Source organism: Nelumbo nucifera, chromosome 6, assembly GCF_055504915.1.
Source record: "Nelumbo nucifera cultivar China Antique chromosome 6, China Antique-T2T, whole genome shotgun sequence".
Taxonomy (NCBI): domain Eukaryota; kingdom Viridiplantae; phylum Streptophyta; class Magnoliopsida; order Proteales; family Nelumbonaceae; genus Nelumbo; species Nelumbo nucifera.
This window is the reverse complement of record NC_142654.1, coordinates 9498235-9522367: the sequence shown is the minus strand read 5'-3', so window position 1 is coordinate 9522367 and position 24133 is coordinate 9498235. Positions and strand designations below refer to the sequence as shown.

The window sequence follows — 24133 nt, the reverse complement described above, 5'->3', positions numbered from 1 at the left end:
ATTAGGTCCATAATTATAGGGAGAGTCTGATAATAATGAGTTTATCAGACATAATGGCCATTCTTTATAATGGTAAGTGAATAGCATTAGTTACTACGTATCCATACTATTATAATCACTTTCTAGGGGTCATTGGTTGGTCTAATGATAACATCTCAGGCTGACAAGTGTGAGAGAACTGGTTCAAGTTTGACAGTGGACACCTTATGAAAAAGATTAAAAAAAAAAGATGCTAAAAATTAGGTCCATATCTAGTCCACCCCTCTCAAGACCCCGGATAGCTGGGACCAACATTGGATAATGGCCTTTTTTTCTTAGTGATCACTTTCAATTTTAGACTTTTAATTCTAAGTTGTTAAAGAATTATTTGCATTTTATTTTAATTCTATTCTTCTATTATTATACTATCTTCACTTTACTATAACCCTTCTTTTGTGAGTTTCTAATCCCTAAACCTAAACCATAATTGCAAGAGCTTGGAAATGGACTTCAACCGCCTGATGATGGCTGCACAAAGACTATCTGATAGAATCCAACCTAAGGTTTCCCTCACAGCCAACCATGCAAGCCCACCACAGACCCATGGGAGGGTACCCATTGCTTCCAGCCCAGCTATTACTAGCCACCTCCCATTCAGTTTGTCAACACAAGGAAGCCACATCGGCTAGTTAGTTAGAACGTCTGGATCTGAAGGAATCACTCAGCTGTAAGAAGATACAAAACCTTGGTTAAGACAAAAGAATAAAAAAAGTGTTGTCTAAGGTGGAGACAGGTGAGAACTTATTGTAAAGGGCTTTTTTGTAATAGATTTTGTCTTCAGGAATCATTTGTTATTCTTTACTGCCTAAGGTCCTATCTGTAATTTTTGTAAGTTTCTGCAAATGTTATGTTGAGAGAAGGGGGCTGACGGCCTCAATTCCTCTTTTCTCATTTTTTTTCTCTTCTTCTTTCCTTTCTTTTCTTCTCTCCCTCCAAAATTCCAAACACCATACCAGCTAAATACACTAAAATCATTTCACTGTGAACCATATTAGTGTTCGCCCTTGATAATGAACATCAATTTATATTAGGCAATTTCTTTAGCATCAAGCACTACATATAATAAGTAAAACTAAACACCAGTAATTTTCAGAGTAATATCTATGCTTCTGAGTAGTGAATAATGAATCTCCCTGCAATAATGTACGGCTAGCAATGCACCTTGTGAATAGTGAAGGCTGGCTGTAAGTGCTTGAATCCAAGTAGTGGAGCTCGAGAACAACTAGTTACAAACTTTAGAAGCATACAACGCTCTTTCGGTTCAAATCCAGAAATGACCTACAACAGAAAAGGAGTAAATGAAAATATAAACATTATACATCAACTTATTCTCGTGATTTCCTTAATTGATACGAGTATACAACATTCTTTTGGTTCAAATCCAGAAATGACCTGCAATAGAAAACGAGTAAATGAAAATATAAAAACTATGTCAACTAATTCTCTCATGATTTCCTCAATAGAGGAGTAATATCTATGTACACTGTACAAAGGAGAGAAAATTCCTTGGTAAGGGTCCAAACACCTAGTTCGGTCAACTGGTTGGTGGTCCCAAGTGCCTTAATGGTCAATTAGTAGATGCTCTTGTACGACAAGACCAAGTTTTTCTTGAGGTGATAATTGTCCTTGCTTGTATCTTGTAATCACCTCATACTAATAATGTATTCTCTCCTTAATTAATAAACAATTCTTAAAGACTTTGAGGTTGGACCTAATAATTGATTATAAACTATCAGAACAAATGTCAGTACTCTTGATTTAGCAAAATCAATCCTTACATGAAGCAAAGTGGATTCCCATTCAAGAATGGAACCATAGGGTTCATAACATTTCATCCTATGCCCTCAGTTGATTGCTAGTTTGCTAGCAAACCTAGGGCTGTCAACGGTCCGGATCTGGTTTGGGACAGGGCAGAACCTTTCCGAACCGATTGTTAAAACCGATAGTACCGGAACCTAACCAGACCCGATCATCTCTATTATTTCAAAATCGGTACCGAACCATTTAGTAATCAGGACAATCAGGTCTAACCCGATTGGACCCGATTAAAAAAACCCTATTAATACTTAAGACCTATATTTTTTTATAAGAAAAAAATTATTCAATAACCTATTATCAATAAATGTGACGAACCGGAAAATGGAAAGGGTTTTAGGTTTTAAACCTGCCTAAAATTACAATGTTAGATATGCAAAATACTTATCTTACATGTAAAATAACAAAATATGTAAAATATAATAGGTATATATAATCGGTTTGGGTCCAGTCATTTTGGGACAGCCAAAACCGGTCACGAACTGATAGTAATCGGGACAGAAAAATCAAAATCGGAACCGACCCATTGGAATGATTCATAGAACCAGAACCAATATAAACAGTTTGAACGGTTTGGGTCTGTCGGGTAGACCTGACCCATTGACAGGCCTAAGCAAACCATGGTTTTCCTCAAGTTCATAGAAATCAAACAAAGCTTTGGTAAGAAAAATAAGTAAAATATATGGGAAGTTATTCTCACTAAAGCTTAAATGGTTACTTAAAGTGTTTACAGTGTGGACAACAGAGAAACGGAATACATGTTGATGACTTTTGTTGAAGATTAATTAGTTTTATGATGTTTTTCTGAGTAGATGTTTTATGTTAGTTGTTAGATAGGAGGTGGGGACCACAGTAGTTATGTGAGTCCAAATTTTATTATGTTTTTTGAGTGTTATATATGCTGTTTTATGTTTTTCCGCCCTATAAGGGCATAGTTGTCTTTGTACTGTTCTATTATTTTAGTATAAATAATAAGTGAAGGGGGCGGCCAGATTATTGCTCTCTTTTCTTTCAACTTCTCTTCTTCTCTTCTTCTCCTTCTCTCTTCAAGAAACTACTTTCTTTCATATTTTTTTTAATTCAACAGATTTCTACTTGGTATCAGAGCATCGGCTAGGGTTTCTTGAAGCATTCTCATGCAGCCCTAGATCAGCTGACTGCATGAAGTAATAAAGGGCTGATCGATCTGCTATAGATTGCCCAGTTCTTGGAGTTTTTGGTGGGATCTAGACATCAGGAAGGTGATCTACTGTTCGACATCAAAATCAGGAAGAACTGGAGTACAGGGAAGAGTCCCAGAAAAGTTGGACTCTTTGTTTTTTGATCTGATCTTGGGTGCCCAGGTATTGCTAGTTTTCTTTTGATTTTCTGAAGAGGGCGGTTTGGTTTCTGAAATTTTCTAGGCCTCCCGGAGTGATTGGTTCACTTTTCTCTCTGTTGGGAGGCATGGGGAGGAGAGAGATTTCCCTCCAGCTAGGGTTTTCTTCTTCCGAAAGGATTGGTTTCTGTGTGTGTGGTATTAAATTATTTTTTGAAGGTCTTCAATCTATTTTTTTTTCTTACTGTTGAACTGTTTGAAGTAAAACAGAGAGTTGGAATACTGGGATGAAATCTACCGGTACTGTGGGACTGGGTGTTGGAGGTAGTGATATTTTTGGGTATGGGATCATTACTACAGTAAAACTTGATGGCACAAATTATTTGAAGTGGGCACAATCAGCTAAGATGGCTATTGGTGCCCGTGGAAAATTAGGGTATCTCACTGGAGAGGAGAAGAAACCTGATACAGACTCTTCCCGATGGGTGCAAGAGAATTACATAATGTCTTGGCTGTGTAATTCTATGTTACCTCATATTGCAAAAATTTCCTATGGGCTAATACTGCTAAGGAGATTTGGGATGGAGTGACTGAAACCTACTCTCAGAAGCAAAATGAAGCCAGAGCCTATCAGTTAAGAAATCAGGTGATAAGTATGAAATAGGGAGAAAAACCTTTTGTTGTGTATTTCTCCATGCTGAAAACCCTATGGCAGGAAATAGATCACTTAGAAACTGTGGTATGGGAAAGTGTAAATGATGCAACAACTTATCACAAACCGGTAGAGAGGAATAGGGTTTTTGAGTTCTTGGCAGGGTTGAACCCTGAATTTGACATTGCTAAGCAGTAGATTCTTTCTAGGGAGGGTGTGACACTCTCTCAGGCCTATGCTTTTGTCTCTGGAGAGGAGAGTAGGAGGAATGTAATACTGAGACAGCCTGGGATTGACCAGTCGGCTATGGTTGGTATAACAAAACCTAAGCCGAATGGAGACAGGGGGAGTAGTGAGACTAGAAGGGAAGATAAGAAGGACTTGGTGTGTGATTATTGCAAGAAGCCTAAGCATACCAGGGACACTTGTTGGAAGCTTCATCCAAATCTTATGCCTGCTCGGATAAGAAACAAGAAGGGAAATGCAAATGTAGCTACTACAAGAGACTCTTCAGCCCCTCTCCCAAACTGATTGGGAATCCATTGCAGTAGCAGCAGTGAGAACAGAATTGGAGAGGTTTGGACAGCTTATGAGTAAGAAAGGTTCACCCATCTCTAGCCTTCTAGATGGACAGCAGAATGCAGGAGCCAACTACACCACTTCCTTTGCACATACAGGTAGTTCATATGCAACTGCAAATCTTGCATCCACTTCAGGTAAGGAGGGACCTCCCTGGATTATAGACTCAGGAGCATCTGAGCATATGACTAATGCCCCTACCATTTTCAGTTCCTATCAGTTGTGCTCTGGTAGAGACAGAGTCTCTACAGCAGATGGTTCACATATGCCCATTGTTGGGAAGGGGACAGTTAGAGTGACCAATGATATAACTTTGTCCTCTGTTTTACATGTCCCTAGACTTCATACCAACCTACTATCTATTAGTTCTTTGACAAAAAATTTGAATTGTTTTGTGACCTTTCTTCCTGGTAATTGTGTTTTGCAGGATCTGGAGTCAAAGAAGATGATTGGGAGTGGTCGTGAAGTGAATGAAGTCTACCTTCTGGATGAGATTCCGAGACATTAGGGCCATCATGTTAGCAGCAGCAGTAGTAGTGGGTCAGAGTCAGTAAACCAGATTATGCTTTGGCACAACCACTTGGGACATCTTTCTTTTAGTTCTTTGAAATGTCTTTTCCCAAAATTGTTTGAGTCTGTTCAATTATCTACTTTGGAGTGTGAGAGTTGTTAGTTAGGAAAGCATTGTAAGACAGTCTTTTAAACCAAGTAATAAAATAAGTACTTCTGCTTTTAATATTGTTCACACTGATGTATGGGGGCCATATCAAATCCCTTCCATGGGAGGATTCCGTTACTTTCTCTTGTTTGTGTACACGATATTCTTGGATATATTTGATGAGATCACGTGATGAGGTTCCTAACTTAGTACGACAATTCCACTAGATGGTTCTCACACAATTTGGAGTGAGAACTAAGGTTTTTAGATCAGATAATGCTAGAGAGTACTTTGAGAAGGACTTAACCACATATCTCTTAGAACATGGTGTAGTTCATCAGAGCAGTTGTGCATATACACCGCAACAGAATGGAGTTGTTGAGGGGAAAAACAGACACATTGTGGAGGTGGCAAGGAGTCTTATGGTGTGTGCTTCAGTTCCTGTGCAGTTCTGGGGAGATGCAGTTCTTACAGCCGTACATGTGATTAACTGTGTTCCTTCACGGACTTGGGCGTTTAAGGTGCCATTTAGCTTCATTTTTCTAGATGGAGAGATATTTCATATACCTCTGAGGGTTTTTGGCTGTGTTTCTTTTGTTCACATTCTTGGCCCTCATCGCAAGAAATTAGATCCTAAGGCCAAGAAATGTGTTTTTCTTGGGTATGCTCAGAACCAAAAGGGGTATTGTTGTTATGACCCAGTGTCGAGGAGCAGATTTGTCACTATGGATGTTACCTTTTATGAATCCACATTCTTCTTCTCGAGTGGTTCTCCTCAGGGAGAGAGTTTTGGGGAGGAGAATTCACAATCTGTTCCTCTTCCTGTTTCTGTGGTACCTTCATCAGTTCAGCCACCATCTGCACCATCAGTTCAACCAACATCTGCACCCACAGTTTCATTACCTGAGCCACTACGGGCAGCCTCACAGCAATATCAGCGCCGAAAGATGATGGTTGACTCCACACATCCTCGACCCACACCACTCTCTGTCAGTCCTTCTGAAACTCCAGATTCGGCAGATACAGTTCCAGGTATTCCTCTTGAGCCTGTTATGTTTTTTGATGATAATGTTTTTGTCCCTAACACCATTGTTGCAGCTGATCCCACTGACCTTGATCTTCCCATTGCATTTCGTAAGGGGAAGAGAAAGTGTACAACTCACTGCATTTCACACCATCTTTCCTACAATGCCTTATCACCCTCCTATCGTGCTTTTCTTTCTTCCCTGGATTCTGTGTCTATACCCAGGAATGTTACTGAGGCTCTCTCCAAACCTGAGTGGAAAACAACCATGCAAGATGAGATGGATGCTTTGGTCAAAAACCAAACTTGGGAAATAGTTGATCTCCCCCCAGACAAGGAGACAGTCGGATGTTGATGGGTATTCACAGTAAAGTATAAGGCCGATGGCAAAATAGAGAGGTACAAGGCAAGATTGGTAGCAAAAGGGTATATTTAGACCTATGGTGTTGATTATTTGGAAACCTTTGCACCAATAGCTAAGATGAGTTCAGTTCGTATTCTTTTATCTCTAGCAGCCACCTATTCATGGCCCTTGTTCCAGCTTGATGTAAAAAATGCTTTCCTCAATGGTGACTTACAGGAGGAAGTATATATGGACATTCCAATAGGCTTTTATGAAAATGTTGGTAAAGGAAAGGTGTGCAGACTCAGAAAATCTCTGTATGGACTGAAACAGTCACCTAGGGATTGGTTTGACAGGTTCAGAGGGACACTCATCCATTTTGGATACACACAGACACAGTCTGATCACACCCTCTTTGTGAAGAGGAGAGATGCTTTGATGTCAATTCTAATTGTGTATGTGGATGATATAGTGGTGACAGGAAATGATCTGGAGGAGATTGATGATCTCAAAAAATCATTGTAGAAAGAATTTGAGATCAAAGATCTTGGTGAGCTCAAATACTTCTTAGGGATTGAAGTTGCAAGATCCAAGCATGGGATCTTCATTTCACAGAGAAAGTATGTACTTGACCTACCTGCGAGAGACTGGGAAGCTGGGGACCAAACCAGCAGACACTCCTATTGATCCAAATCACAGAATTAATGGTGTGGATGGTGAATTGGTAAAGGATGTGGGGAGATATCAAAGAATGGTGGACCGACTATTGTATTTGTGTACGACACAACTAGATATTTCTTATGTTGTCAGTGTTGTGAGTTGGTACATGCATGCACCTCGGGTTTAGCACTGGGAAGCTATTGAGAGAATACTTGCATATCTGAAAAAACACCTTGGCAAAGGCATTCTTTTCTCAAATCATGAGAATATGAAGCTAGAATCCTCTACGGATGCAAACTGGGCAGGATGCTTAGATGACATGAGGTCTACATCAGGAATGTGTACCTTTGTAGGTGGAAGCTTGATCTCCTGGAAGAGTAAGAAACAAGCGATGTTATACTATGACAATCAGGGTGCAATCAATATTGCCCACAATCCAATTCAGCATGATAGGACAAAACACATTGAAGTTGATAGACACTTTATAAGAGAAAGGGTAACAACCAGAGAAGTGTGTTTGCCTTATGTCTCTTCAGAGTTGCAGCTGGCTGATGTTTTCACTAAAGGGGTGGCAAGGAACAAGCTTGAACATGATCTATGCAAATTGGGAATGTGTGACATTTACTCCCAACTTGAGGGGGAGTGTTGAAGATTAATTAGTTTTATGATGTTTTTCTGAGTAGATGTTTTATGTTAGTTGTTAGATAGGAGGTGGGGACCACAGTAGTTATGTGAGTCCAAATTTTATTATGTTTTTTGAGTGTTATATATGCTGTTTTATGTTTTGCCGCCCTATAAGGGCATAGTTGTCTTTGTATTGTTCTATTATTTTAGTATAAATAATAAGTGAAGGGGGTGGCCAGATTATTGCTCTCTTTTCTTTCAACTTCTCTTCTTCTCTTCTTCTCCTTCTCTCTTCCTTCTCTCTTCAAGAAACTACTTTCTTTCATATTTTTTTAATTCAGCAAATTTCTACTACTTTCATAAAAAGTAAAATAAATACCCAACTAATCAAGAAATCATTTGTTGGCCCAATACCTCCCAAAAGAGTTTGACTGTCCGACTCCCTTCAGAATAACCACCGGTGTATCGAGTATTATTCCTTAAATCATCAATATCAATATCATGGTTTCCACCAGAAAGTAACTGCAAATGGCAAATCATGGATAAAGTAAGCACATAATTAATAACATGAAAAAATTTGGCAGAACATTCAAGTAACACATTCCTTCAGAAACTTAACTGTATCTAAAACTATGAAAGAAACTTTGAGTTTTCAAATCAGAGCAATATAACATAGATTAGTATCCAAACACAGAAAAAAAGTTAAAAGAAATAAAGCATCTAGTAGTCGACATAAAAATGTGCTGAATTCTTAGCAGGTGGTGTTTATATTTCATTCTATGTCTTTACAGGTTGTGGGGTTCAATCATCTAGAGCAAGACTATCATGGTTGCAAGGATTTCAGCATCAGTTTATGGTTCTTTACAGGCTAGACAGAAAACTGAATATCCTGGCTTTTCTATCCATGATGTTCAAGTCTTCAAGAAAACTTGTTTGTGTCTACCTAATACTTCACTACATGATTATGTTATATGGGAGTTACATACAGATGGAATTGCTGGGCAATTTGGTCAAGACAAGGCCACAGGTATGGTCAAAGATTACTTCTATTGGACTATCCTTAAGGCTGGTGTTGATTGTGTGCAGTATTTGTCAACTGGGAAAGGGGAGAAAGAAGAATACAGGGTTCTACACCCCTTTATCAATTCCACATGAGTCTTGGCAAGAACTTTTTATGGATTTTGTTCTAGGTCTGCCCAAGACAGCAAGGGGTCATGATTCCATTTAGGTTGTGGTAGACAGTTTCTTTAAAATGGCCCACTTTATTCCTTGTAGTAAGACATTAGATGCCTCAAATGTGGCAAATGTATTCTTTAGAGAAGTCCGTTTGCATGTGTTCCTGTTACTATTTATTCTGATCAAGATATTTTTTTGATAGATGTCTGATCAAGATACGAACTTCATGAGTTACTTTTAGAAGACAATATGGAAACTCCTCGGTATAAAGCTGAATTTCTTATCTTCTTTCCACCCTTAGGCTGATGACCAAACTGAAGTAGTTAATAAAAGTCTCATTGATTTGCTGTGTTGCTTAGTTAGTGATCATACTTCTAGGTAGGATCTCATCCAACCTATGCCTAAATTTGCTTACAGTAGTTCAATTAACAGGTCAATTGGCAGAAGTCCTTTTGAGATAGTTACTGGAATTCGACGTAAGAGGCCTATTGATTTATTATCTTTGCCACCAAATGCCAGGACTAGCATAGAGGTTGAAGGCTTTGCTTGCTATATGAGGAAAATCCATGAAGATGTTAGATGCAAAATTGCTCTTAGAAATGATGCATACAAAGCCAAGGCTGATTTGCTTACAGTGTTGCTTAGTTAGTTAATAGAAGTCTCATTGATTTGCTGTGTTGCTTAGTTAGTGATCATACTTCTAGGTAGGATCTCATCCAACCTATGCCTAAATTTGCTTACAGTAGTTCAATTAACAGGTCAATTGGCAGAAGTCCTTTTGAGATAGTTACTGGAATTCGACGTAAGAGGCCTATTGATTTATTATCTTTGCCACCAAATGCCAGGACTAGCATAGAGGTTGAAGGCTTTGCTTGCTATATGAGGGAAATCCATGATGATGTTAGATGCAAAATTGCTCTTAGAAATGATGCATACAAAGCCAAGGCTGATTTACATAGGTGCCTAGCTGATTTTCAGGAGGGTGATGATGGTGCATATATGTCCTGAATGCTTTCCTAAGGGCCTTTATAAGAAGCTTTACTCCAAAAATGTAGGTCCCTACAAGATCACCAAGAAAATTAATTCCAATGCCTATGTTCTAGAACTGACAAGTGACATGGGAATCAGTCCAATCTTTAATGCTGATGATGTGAATGCCATGGTCATATTGATTATCTTGCAGTCTCATTGCCTAATCTGCCTTAGGTTCCATGTACTAATGTGCCCGAAGATATTCTTGATGAGAAACTGATATCTACAACAAGTGGGGGATGGCAGAAGTTTCTTGTGAGGTGGAAGAACCAACTTCATTCAGAATAAATCATTGCACATGGATTACAGTTGAAGACTTGTGTCATCTTAATTCACATCTTTTCGAACAGTATCATGCCTTTAACTCAACATGATTGAGTTCTCTCAAGCCAAGGGGAGATGATGGGGATCAATCTAGGCCTTACATATTATATGCTATGACTAGACCTAACATATCATATGCTATTTCTTTTTATCAATAACATATCATATGCTATTAGTGTTGTTAATCAATACATGCATGAACCAAGGAGCACACATCTTGCAACTGTTGATAGGATACTGGCCTATCTGAAGAAGCATTCTAGTAGAGGAATTTTACACAGTAGACATGGACACATGAAAATAGAAGTTAAAGTGGTTTAGGTTAGGCTAGATGTAGTGATGATAGGTGGTCTACGTCAAGTGATTGTGTGTGCTAGTGGTAATTTGGTGTCTTGGAAGTATAAAAAGCAAAATATTGTTGCCCATTCCAATGCTGAAGTATGGCTCATGGTATGTCTGAAGTGTCTCATGGCTAACTTGGAGAGTTTGGCATCGACTTGGAGAAGCCGTTGATGTTATATTGTAACAACCAAGCTGCTACTAACATTGCACATAATCCAATACAACATAATAAAACTAAAATATTGAGATACACCAGCATTTTCTTAGGGAGGGGATTGCATCTAGAGAAGTCTACTTGCACTATGTTTCTTCTGATATGCAATTGACCAACATCTTTACCAAGGCTGTTGTTAAGTCCAAGCTGGAAGCAGATTTATGCAAGTTATTCCCAAATTGAGGGGGAATGTTGAGGAGTTATGCATTATGTTACACGTCTTAGTTTATTTCCTTTATATGTTCCTTATTCTTGTATGTGGTGACAGGGTAGTTTGGTCATTATACATTCTTTTATTCCATTGATATGAATGAAAGTGAAGAGGGAGGCAGCATTTTTTTTTTGTTTCCCCCACATTCCTCTCTCTCTCTTCTCTTCTCTTCTCTTCTCTCCTCTTCTTACTTTGCATCAAGTCTATTGATTCATATTTGTTTTTATTATTTTTTCTCATTTGACAAGAAAATCAATCAATAACCAATACACCAAACCATCTCTTTTAACCAAGTGGGCAATGCTAATTACAACCAAGTTAGAAACAAACTCATGACACTAAATTTCATTGGAGATATCTTAGAGTTTCTCTCCTAACAAATTGACAGATTGATCACATCTCCACATAGTTTTTCATTTCTTGGGGAAGGCCCCAGGGTTGCCTCTAACACAAATATCAGAAGGGGGCTGCCTCTGACACCAAATAGAAGCATGAAATGCTTCCAAATCAGTTGCAAATGCCCGGAATATAAAAAGATTATTAATAGTCTCCCCACTTTTCTTGCATAAAATGCACAGGCAATGACATAACTTCCAAGTCTTTCTCCTTCGTAGCAATGCAGATATATTGGTGTTTCTCTCCTCCAAATGGTAATTATTACAACATGAAGTAGGCTTGCACATCCATTGACCAAAAGAAACCAATAATTCCTTTTAACCCAATTTAGAACTTAACAATTTCACTTATGACTAACGGACTATGAATTGTATAATTCATGACTCATGAGGTAGGTATAGCTTAAGTACTTAAAATTGTAGCATACTTCAATTCCAATTACCAAGGACTCCAAGGAAGAAAATAACTTACAAATACCAATGATATTCCTATGAGGAAAGGGAGGAGGATAAAAAGAAGTGAAAGTATGAAAAGGCCACACCTGATTAAATTCACTTGCATTAAATAAGCTCAACCAGGATGGTGATATCAGATCAATCAACCCTCTGTAAAATGCATTTGCCAAAGGCAATATCTGCAAACCAACATCCAGAAGCAAGGAAAAATATACTACGTTGAAACAAAAAAGATCAAAATCTTGCAGATCTGGCACTACATTTTGTACCTGACGGTTAAGTTTATAGTCTGCAATGGCATGAATATACTGCAATTTGTTCTCATTTGTGACAGCAACATCTTTTCCACCGGGTTTAAGCTCAGTGACAATCCGTTTGCCTAGTATTTCCTCAGTAACTGTGAAATCTAAGGAGAGTTCTTTGACATCACCATCATAATTCTGTAGAAATAAAGCCAATAAAAGTCGAAACAAATTGGAAAATTAAGAAATCATGTGTTTGAGCAGGTGAATAAACATTTAAATCATTAACATTCCTAAGGATTAAATGAAATGAAATTGCAACATGGCCTCCAAAACAGGCAAATACACCTAGTATGATACAAAATTCGATGCAGGGTTTATTCATATAGTATTCTACTTCTATAATTTACTACTCTACTAAAGATCCTACAAGTCAGGGATATTGTGCACACATAAATGAAATGTTCTATGCTTAAAATTTCCTCTTATATAACAAGAAAGTTTACCTTTACATACATAAGATTCCTGTACAGCTCTGAATCTAATGTTGATAGTTCATCAAGAAAACTATAACGGCCTAAAAGCTTTTGTACAAAAACGTGTGAAAAATAATAATCTAATAATATTCCTTCATAAAGTGCTTTCCCAACAACTCTCCCAAGGAACTCAATCATCTGGATCCCATTCTCCATAAACCTCGCTGCTGTATTAGGAATTAAAAGTCTTTCTGAAGTTGAGGTCTGAGAAAACAATCCATGCCTGCAAAGGTGAAGATGAATTTCGGCTGTTACATTGGAAGAACACTCTTGATATGGAATGACAGAGTTGTCATCTTATAATGAAGAAATTTATTCAAACTTACTCAGGGTCAAAAGCTGTTCTTGAGATATCAGTCAAGAACTCTTTGGACAAACCACCATAGTCCAGGCCAGCCTCTGGAAGGCCACATTCACTGACAAATGAAACATGTATCGATGATTTTAGCTTTGACCCAAGGGTGTTTAACTGCTTAAATCCATCTTCAACTATATGATTCCGGCGAACTACTATCTCTATTGAACCTGGACCCGGTCGAGCCACTTCACCTGCCATTCTTCGAGAAGCTTTGTCCAACTTGATAAATTCTCTAAACATCTGAACCCTGCAAATGGATCAGCTCTATCAGAAATCATTTTCCATAGAACTCCAGCTGAAGTCCCAATAATTGATAATTCAGAATCAACTCAAGCAGATAGACACAAAACCTTAGCCCCAGGGCTTTGGAGCAAATGTGGAAATACTAGTAAGTTTAAATTAAGGTTGGAAATATATGCATTTGAGGAACCTAAGGGTAGCGTAGCCTCAAGAGAAATTCAATTAAGATATTTAGCTACATGCTTCGGGATCAAATTACTGCACCAGAGACTATTTCAAGATAAAATTGAGGTTCAAATTAGACATTGAGCAACAACAAAATGAGGATTGTAGTGGTGAAAAAAGACATACGGACCCATGTCATAGTTCAGGAGTTATCACCTATTCACCCTCTCCACATATACCCATAGAGCTACAAAGCTCTATGAGTACCCTCATCCAAGCCACCAAGGTCCCTTGGGTTTGGAGGCACTTTCAAAGATCAAAGGTAAGTGATCCTTCTGGTATATTTAAAAAGTGATGGCAATGCTATTTTTTATGGGATCAGGTGCTACTGCAGTTGCTTCTACAATGGTTCAAGTTGATTAATCTTTGGGCTTCCAGATGAAACAAGTGAAGGGTGATTTTCAGGTAACCATCAGTGGAGTTTATTGGTTGGAACTTGGAATTAAGACACCTTATAAAATAGTCTAGCCAGAGGAGCTACTGGGAAAGCTATGTGATATTGGAGAAACTCTGCACCAGGGTAGAGGCTAGTCTTTTTTGCATCTGTAATTTAATTTGCTTCTCCTGACATGCTTAAAAGTTGGATCTTGAGTACCCTTTATTAAGAACCTATACCTTTGAATCTCCTTTCTCTCTACTGGTTTAATAAAGTCTGTTGGAGAATCAAAACCTATTCAGGGACCTCACCTCTAGTTTGCTCCATTGGCTAAACGGAAACACATGAAAATAAAAATTGGGTGCTACTAACCCAGAATCATTTCCCTAAAGTCAAAGCTGCTCTCCAATCACCAAAATTAGGGTTTCATAGGACATGACAACCTGGGAGGAAGAGAAAAAGTCTAACCACTCCTACCTGGAACTCCAGAAATCTTCCCAACCTGGATCAATTTCAATATTGATCAAGAACCTTCTCTTCTAGCCCCAAGCGCCAGCTTAAAACTATCTTTAGACCCCCTTAATTCAAATTCTCTAGTTTTATAGGGTTTTCAGGAAACTCTCCAAGAATCTGTCTTGGGCTCAAACAAAGACTATATTCTTCTCTGAAACCCTCCCCCAACTGGGCTGTGTAAGCTGTTAATCTATCAGCCAATCAGTTCTCCATACACTGTATGGGCCTAAAAGAGAAAACCGAAGAAGGAGAAAGATGGAGGAAGAAAGAGTTCAGAAGAAGAAGAGAAGGGAAGAAAGAAGAGAGTGTATCAATGCTCTTTTCAGTCCCCTAATCACTTTTATAAATCTGATTGTAACCGTCAGATACAATTACAAGAGTGCCCTCAATAAGGTGGGTACTTATGGACAATAAAAAGAAAGAAAACTGGCCCAATAATGGGAAAAAGGGGCAGCCCAGCCCATCATCTTTACAATTTACAATCAAGTATCAAGCATCCCTCCACTTAGGCTGCAAGGGTAATTCTTACTACTTACTAGTTACAACCTAAAGTGTCAGATTTTTTAAACCATTCATAGATACTTTTAGAACAGCTTCTTTTTTTATCAGTAACCAGATAAAAGATCTTTGTTAATACAAAATTGAGAAGCATACAATCATCTAGCTCCTAAAAAGGTGCCAAATCTTACTAATCAAAAAGAGGACCAGATGCAAAATAACTTGAGGAAAGGCAACCCCAAAATGATATCATACTCCAAGCAGTAATAGGAAAAAACTAAATTCCTATGCCGATTTTAAAATATCATAGCCTGACAAACTGTTTAACCACAAGAATTGATGGTACACAATGAAATAATCCACCAATAAGTTCTCTTTACCAATTACTTTAAACAAAAAAAGCCCAGAAATACATTGAAGAAAATACTCTTTTGGACAAGTTGGAACCAGCACTTTGGTGGTGGTGGGAGGAGGCCTTTGAAAGATGCTTTCACAAACATTTTTTCTATCTCCTACAAGAACAAAACCATCCCCCATTGTGTTTGCTTGTTCAACTTCGGTTTGGATCTCAATATTGGTCTAAGGAGAGGTTTGAGGTACTTTGAAGTGTTTGAAGTATTGAATTTGCTGAAATCCTTATAAGGGGTCTTCATTGATAACTCAAATTCTGATTGTAGAACTTGGATTGCAAACTTGTCCAGTTTGTTCACTTACGCTTTTTTTTTGTCCTTTCTTCCTCCCCCAATTCTTTTCAGGCTTTTCCAGTTAAGGAAATCTAGAGTGACTAATGATACATTTGGATGATCAATATTTCCACTGATACCAACATTTTAAACCTTCACTACGATACATTAAAGTATTTCTGTTCAGTTCTTTCTCAAAGTTGCACCTTTACCAGAATTTTCGGAATTAGATATATGAGGAAATTCATGAACAAGAAGAAAGAAAATGCAAGAAAGGTTCAGAAAATAAGGTTATATAGAAAACTGAGATTATTTATACCAATTAATTCCAATGAGTTGTCAAATTCAACCAGAGCGTCTAAGGGTGTTGGTAAAAAGAACAATCATAGATGAACTACATTTATGACAGAGTTTAATGAACAACTAAAAAAAGCTAGAAAATAGGCTCTGAAACTGTAGTGAGCTGGTTAAAAGAAGACAACTCTAGGCTCTGGAACTACAGAAATGAAAAGAGGAAATTTAAATGGCTGACTAAGGACATTGAAGTTCAATGCACTTGGGTAAAGAGAAGTGCAAATTCATTTGCAGATGGATTAGCTAGGCAAGGGGTGAATAGGAATTTTGTTTTTTGGGCTCAGATGTAATTGTTCATTTTCAATTTGGTTGTATGTTGGCATATTTGGAGAGTAAAGATATTTTAGCTCTCCTCCTCTGTAAGCTCATTCTCCATTAATGGAAGTTACTGTTATTGATGTTGGATTGAAGTCTTTGTATGTATGAGTATTCGGCTGATAAGAGTTCTTATTAGCCTATACCTAAGTTTAAGTTGTCTTGTACTGGGCCTTTGTTAATGGGCCTAATCTTGTTTAATGTTTTAAGTTGTCTGGGTGTTCCATCACTAATCAGGGGCATTCTAGTAACTTCCTGTATCATTGTACTACACCATAATATAAATAATAGTACTGTCGACTGAGCAGAGCAGTTCGACATTCCAGCATCTCTTCTTCTTCTTCTCTTTTCTGCTACTTCGGCTACAGTAATTTAGCTTTCATGGTATCAGAGCATTGGCTTCTTCCTGGTTTCAGCCGGCACACACTCTCTTCTCTTGCTGTCTTTTCATCTTCTCTCTTCCTTTTCTGGGTTGCGTAGTGAAGACCTAGGGGTGTAAAAGAGTAAAGCAAGTTCGAACCTAGGGTTTCTCTTGGTTGTAGGACTCAAGGGAAGTAAGACCCAGAAGTAGATGTCCTACTAGGTTATTTCCAGCAAATAGTAGCTATTTGGCTACTAAGAGAGGTCTGTGTAGGACAGACCTAGTTGAGGACTGATTTCAGCAGTCCTAGCACTAGCCGAAAGGGGCTTAGCTACTTCTACAGTTGCAGCTTCGGTGCTCCAGCAAGACTCGCACAGACTTAGCTTCTTCTACAGAGCCCACTGTTCACTTGCTACTGTTGCAGCCTCGAACTGTTCACTCGCTACTGTACCCGAACTGTTGCAGTTTTTGGTTCAGCCCAAGTGAAGTCTATCTAGTGTTCTACCAGCACTGTGAACACTTCTACCAGCATAGCAATGTCGCAAACAGCTCCAAGTTCAGGGTGGTTATCAGTCCAAAACCCCTCACCACTGCTGTGAGATTACCTAGGGAGCTGCCAGCTCCAGATTGTTCAGCACTGTGAACCCTAGTTGAGGACTGATGTCAGCAGTCCTAGTATTGGCCGCAAGGAAGGGCACTCTCTTTACAGTTGCAGTACTCAAAGTTCAAGTGGAGTCTGCATAGCACAATAGTTGAGAACCCTTAGCTTCAGGTCGGTTACCAGCCCAGAACTCCTTGCTTGCTGTTGTAACTGAACTGTTTCAGAACTGTGACAGTCTCGGCAAGTCTGAAACTGTGTCGAGTGCTGTCAGAACCTGCTGTGATCATTTCAGCTAATCAGATCTGCTCCAGAACTGGTTCAGAACCTTCAGAACTGCTTCGGCTAGTCTCAATCAGTGTCACCTACACAGTGGCTGCAGTCAAGATGTCTTCAATACCCAGAGATGTTTCTTTTAGAGATAACAGGCCTGCGACAAGTGGGAATTTTGTCGCCAGCAACAATGATGACAACTCACAAAATACACCAACAGTGTCTTCTTCTCCTATGGGCCAGGTTGCTGATTCCTCTGGAACTGGTACATTGGGCTTCACTACTAGTGAGGTTGAGGTCCTTAGCAGGGCATTAGCCCGTCTAAGAAATAATTCTTTTGCTTCTACATCTCTTGCTAGATCAGGTACAGCCTCTGCCTTCAGTGCCACTGGCTCTATTGACTCTACTTCTTGGGTTATTGATTCCGGTGCTACTGACCATATGACACATATGTCTTCCCTATTCTCTTCATATCATTTGTTGTCTAGTCAAGATAAGATGAGAGTTGTTGACGGGTCTTTCTCCACTATCTCTGAAAAGGGAATTGTTGACCTAAGCAAGGACCTCTCTCTTAAATCAGTTTTACATGTTCCCAGTCTTACATCAAATCTCTTGTCTGTTTCAAAACTTACAAAAAATTTGAACTGTAGTATAACATTTTTTCCTACTCATTGTGTCTTCCAGGACAGATTGACAAGGAGAACGATTAGGTGCGGTCATGAGTATGGAGGCCTCTACTACCTTGATGCAGACATCGGCTCAGCCTTACAAGCATCTGCTGCTAGTAATCCGGAAAGTGTGGAGTCAATAGCTAATCTGCATCTTTGGCATGCTAGGCTAGGTCATGTGTCTTTCTCCTCATTAGAAATGTTGTTTCCCGAATTGTTTAAGGGCATTCCAAGTCAGAGTCTAACCTGTGAAGTATGTCAAATGTCAAAACAATGTAGAACTGTGTATCCAATTTCCAGCAATGAAATTTGTGCTCCTTTTGATTTGGTTCATTCTGATGTCCGGGCCCTTCACCCATTGTTTCCTTTTATGGTTTCCGGTACTTTATCAGTTTTATTGACCACTACTCTCGTTGTACATGGATCTACCTGTTAAAAGGACGGGATGAAGTACCACGGATAACCATGGCATTTTGCAAGATGATTGAAACACAGTTTAATAAGAAGATTAAGCAATTCAGGTCAGACAATGCTGCTGAATACTTTGAAAAATCCTTGAACTTATTCATGGAAGATGCTGGCATACTACATCAGTTATCCTGTGCTTATACTCCTTAGCAGAATGGGGTTGCTGAGCGCAAGAATAGACATCTATTGGAGACAGCTCGAGCCTTACTATTCCAACACAAAGTCCCCAAGCAATACTGGTCTCAAGCTGTACTTTCTGCATCATATCTGATAAACCGGATGCCATCTAAGGTGTTGGGTATGAAAACCCCTTTCTCTGTTTTGTGCCCCACTCTTCCAGACTTTCCTCTTCCTCCTCGGGTCTTTGGCTGTATATGTTTCATACATGTGAAGGATCCAAAGAAGACTAAGCTGGATCCTAAGGCTACAAAGGGAATATTCTTGGGGTACTCTCCTACACAAAAGGGTTACAAGTGTTATGACCCTGTCTCCAAGAGAAAGTATGTCACCTGAGATGTGGTGTTCTTTGAGTCTCAATCCTATTTTCAGTCTTCTCAGAATCCTCTTCAGGGGGAGACTAGTGGGATGGAAGAGGATTCTCATTCTCCCTCCTTTTTTGTTCCCCTATCTGCCTCGGGTCTTCCATCCTCTCCTCCTACTCCTTGTTGTGACATTCCGGGTCAACCCAGTGAGGCTCCCACTGTGCCGGTTACCTCTCCTGATGCTGCAGATGTTCTTGAAGGCTCCAGTAGGCAACAAAAAGAGATACTTACATACAACAGAAGAAAAAGGGGTCCTCAACCTCATGACAACAACTAGTTGGACTCGGATCAATCTGTCTCTACAATCCAAGGTAATTTCAACTCTCATACTTCTGATTTGGATCTTCCTATTGCTCTCTGTAAGCCTATCCGCTCTTGCACCACTCGGCACCCCATTGCTGATTTTGTTTCTTACTCACATTTATCTCCTGCCTATCACTCCTTTGTGTCTGCTCTTTCCTCTGTGCGTGTTCCTTCTAGGTACTCAGAGGCTGTGTCTGATCCAAGGTGGAAAGAAGCTATGAATGAAGAGATGAAAGCAAGAACTTGGGAATTAGTGGATCTGCCAGAGGGGAAGACCACTGTTGGGTGCAAGTGGGTGTTTACTGTAAAGCACAGGGAGGACGGGTCCATTGAAAGGTACAAGGCCAGACTTGTGGCAAAGGGGTTTACTCAGAAAGAAGGGATTGACTACAAAGAAACCTTTGCCCCGGTAGCAAAGCTCAACACAATTCGGGTTCTATTGTCACTAGCAGCAAATTTTTCATGGGAACTTCATCAGCTAGATGTGAAGAATGCCTTCTTAAATGGTGACCTTCATGAAGAGGTATTTATGGAACCTCCACCAGGCTATGACTTTAGTAGAAAGGTGTGCAAATTGAGGAAAGCATTATATGTGTTGAAGCAATCTCCCCGTGCATGGTTTGAGAGGCTCTGTGGGGCCATGAAGAAAGTGGGGTACACTCAGAGTGGTGCAGACCATACCTTGTTCATAAGGAGACAGGATAGCAAACTTACTGCACTCATTGTTTATGTGGATGATATGGTAATTACCGGGAATGACTTAGAAGAGATAAAAAGACTGAAGGAGTTTCTAGCTTCTGAATTTGAGATCAAAGACTTGAGTCATTTGAGATATTTTCTTGGGATTGAAGTTGCCAGGTCAAGAGAGGGAATCTACATATGTCAGCGGAAGTATGTTCTTGACCTCCTAGAGGAAACAGGCATGATGGGGTGCAGGCCAGCAGATACTCCAATGGAACAGAACCATGGCCTGCAGGAATCAGTAGGGGAGGACTACTGTGATAAAGAGAGATACAAAAAATTGGTAGGGAAGCTAATATACTTATCCCTCACTCGGCCAGAAATTGCTTATGTTGTGCATGTTGTCAGTCAATTTATGCACTCTCCAAAGATTCCTCATATGAAAGCAGTTGAAAGGATTCTCAAGTACTTGAAGACTTGCCTAGGGAAGGGAATTCTCTTCAGGAAAAAAAATAGAATTGAAATTGAAGCCTACACTGATGCAGATTGGGCTGGGTCTGTTGGAGACAGGAAGTCAACCTCGGGTTACTGTACATTTGTGGGAGGAAATCTGGTCACATGGTGCAGTAAGAAGCAGAATGTAGTGGCTAGATCAAGTGCAGAAGCAGAGTATCGAGCTATGGCCCACGGGGTTGCTGAACTCTTATGGCTCAGAACTCTTCTTAATGAACTTGGCATTAAGGCTGAAGGTCCTCTCAGGCTGTATTGTGACAATAAAGCTGCCATCAATATTGCCAACAATCTCGTGCAGCATGACAGGACAAAACATATTGAGATTGATCGGCACTTTGTTAGAGAAAGAATTGTCTCGGGTGAACTCCGTGTGCCTTATACTCCATCTGAGATGCAAATTGCGGATGTACTGACTAAAGGGCTGGTAGCAGCAAAGTTTAGGGACATGCTTGGCAAGCTAAACATGATTGATATCCATGCTTAGCTTGAGGGGGAGTGTTGGATTGAAGTTTTTGTATGTATGAGTATTCGGCTAATAAGAATTCTTATTAGCCTATACTTAAGTTTAAGTTGTCCTGTACTGGGCCTAATCCTGTTTAATGTTTTAAGTTGTCTGGGTGTCCCATCACTAATCAGGGGCATTCTAGTAACTTCCTGTATCATTGTACTACATAATATAAATAATAGTACTGTCGACTGAGCAGAGCAGTTCGACATTCCAGCATCTCTTCTTCTTCTTCTCTTTTCTGCTACTTCGGCTACAGTAATTTAGCTTTGATAAAAAAAAGGCTAGAAAATATATAAACATTCTCCAGAACAGTCATTTAATATTCATAGGCCATGACCTTAGATGAACGCACCTACAGGCTACAACAAGAGATAGCGTTTGTGGTAACATCTTGTTTTTTGGTTGCCAAGCTCATTATGACAAATTCCTAGATAGGCAATAGGGAGAGGGGATTAATAGAAGGCCAACCTGTTACAAAATTTTCATTATCTCTTATTCTCATGTCTATACTCAATGTGCGATGTAGATTTAGTGAGATACAGTGTTCCCCTCCTGTCTTACTCATCCCATGTTAGTTGTTACAATAAATTCACCTGATATCAATCAAAGAAAAAAAAATCCCTTGACCTGCAATGGAAATGCAGGCTGCAGAATAGGTCCATCCAGTTCACCCCTTCTCTAGCAATCCAATCTGCTAGAACATTAGCAATCCTTCTAACCCATCTAAATGAGATGTTCAGATTACTAGCTAGAAATCTAGCCTCCCTGAGTGAATGTTTGAGTGTCCAAAGAGCAAGTCCCCTTCCTCTCATTCACCCCTTCACCACTTCTAAATCACCCTCCACTTCCACTCTTGTTGAATTCAGAATTGAGCACAATTTCAGACATTGGAGTAGAGAAAAGAGTCCTGGCCAAATAGAATTCCTTATCTCTATTGTCCCTGTGATGTACTACTACTTTTTCTTCATTTCAGTAATATACTATTTGAATTGCTATGCCTGTGAAAAGATCAGAAAATTCTATTTGTCTAATAATTTACCGTTCTTCAAATGGAAATACGTGTGGAATGGTTGTGATAACAGAACCCATGCTTGGAATAGTTAAAGCATCCCCTGATCTCAGATTAGCAGATATCACTTCATGAGCTCTTGCAGCTGCTGCAATTGGAGGCCGACTCGTTCTAGCAGGTGAAAGCCACAAGTCAGGAGGACAGAACGGATGCCTGCAATCCCTTTCATAGAGGAGATGGAGGCATCTCACTGCAGCCTCCGTCAATGGTGTATTTTGTGGGCCATTACTATGAGAAAAGCAATTATAAACTAATGTATTGAGCACTGCTGCAATTCTTCTCTGCTGCTCCAGCTTGAAGGGAACCTGCCCATGCCAGAATAAGGATAAAAAGAAAATCAGACATAAATAAATATTTTCCAATACTTAAGGGAAAACTAGAATTGCTTTACCTGTTTCTCATAGAAGTCTATGTCATCAAGAATCAATAATAGATGTGAATATGTAGCACAGAACAGATGCAGCAGGCAAGCCATGTCTTTTGAAATACCTTGTGGACCCTGCCTCAGAGGCTCAATATCCCATGAGTCACAAGGATCACCATCGAGCTGATCAAGCTTAGGTGGGTCATCAGTTGAATGAGTATGATCCATGTCCAATGGTGACTTGCCAGTGATTTTTTGTAGTACGGTAGCCCATTTATTTCCTGTATCTTTTGGGATCTTTCTTTGTTTCTTCTCAAAGCTTGCATCATTTTGACTACCAGATGTTCCACTTCTGAATGGCATATCACCCACAGAAATGTGATTTTTTCCCACAAAAATAGAAATTTCAAGTGCTCCCCATAGATCTAGAAGAAACCCAGGAGTAAAAGCTAGCATGTTCAAAACAGGCAGGGGGCCACCTATAGGATTTAAGGACGAAAATATTCTCAGCATGTAAGAATAAAAATATGAAATATCAAGAAATCTCAAGTTCCCAGGGTATGGGGGGCTCCGGTTTGGTGAAGAGGTACCAATCCCCTGAATATAGACATCCTTATTTATCTTTGCCAGAAGTGTCATAAGATGCCACTGCTGATGGACAGGTTTAAGAAGGTCTATGTATGATATCTTCAAGGACCTGTTCATTTCATTTCCCAAATCTCCTGGGTTAACAGCTTCTGTAGAATCATCAATAGTATCAATATATTCATGGCTCTCCTTCCTTGTTTTTCCAACATTGTCAAGCATAACCAATAAATTTTCTGCAATGATGCCAACAACATGAACATATAATGTACACTTCAGGTCTTGTGCAAACCGTCCAGGATTAACAGAGTCATTCACACTTTCTGTTGCCAGGTTTATGATGTTTGCAAGAGCCCAACCTACACATGGAATCACTTCAGTACAGCAACCAGGTATTTTTGACAGATCTAACTTTGGCATCTCCAAAAATATTTTCTCCTTTGACATCTGCCACCACCTGCCATAGTTTGATCAGTTCCCTCATTTTTGTGATTGTAATAAAACAGATAGCAACACAGATCAAAGAGAAAAATAGAATTTGTTCATTGAATAAGTTAATGAAATTGAATGTTGAAATCACTTATGAAAATTGAAACAGTGGAAGTGACACCAGGCAACTTCTGAACTTCTCTTTCTTATCAACAACAAACATTATAATTAAAATATATAAGAATATCCAAATGGAAATAATATTGCCAAAGCATGTTTTTATTTATAACCCATGGGAAGATTCTCCCATTGTTCAAGAGTTTTTACATAGAGGTTCTGTTCATTTCACTGTAAAAGGAGGAGACTTTTCAATATGAAAAATTTCAATTATAATTTTGGTCCTTTTACATGAAACAAACACAGCCCCAAACAATTTTCTAATATATGCCAGTCCCCTTTGCACTAGCAAAAATATATCCTGGCAATACTTTCCCTAATTCCTATTCAAGAATATGGATAAGAGTTAAGAGATAAGTTGACATAATGCGCACAATCATTATGAACACAAC

The 24133-nt window shown here is 39.2% G+C and overlaps 1 protein-coding gene across 2 annotated transcripts in view; it reads right to left on the bottom strand.

Annotated features, from left to right (window-relative positions):
• UPL7 (ubiquitin-protein ligase 7) overlaps positions 1–24133 on the bottom strand; it is a 35465-nt gene that overhangs the window by 1358 nt on the left and 9974 nt on the right. The window contains exons 5-12 of one of the 2 annotated variants that reach the window (XM_010244659.3): positions 22578–23582; positions 22157–22491; positions 12967–13245; positions 12611–12863; positions 12132–12302; positions 11949–12041; positions 8127–8234; positions 1201–1317 (exon numbers count right to left, since the gene is read on the bottom strand). In XM_010244659.3, the coding sequence (XP_010242961.2) occupies positions 1201–1317; positions 8127–8234; positions 11949–12041; positions 12132–12302; positions 12611–12863; positions 12967–13245; positions 22157–22491; positions 22578–23582 (2361 nt within the window). Of the gene's footprint in view, positions 1–1200; positions 1318–1344; positions 1432–8126; positions 8235–11948; positions 12042–12131; positions 12303–12610; positions 12864–12966; positions 13246–22156; positions 22492–22577; positions 23583–24133 lie in introns of those variants that run through there. The other variant, XM_010244665.3, reaches the window with a different exon arrangement.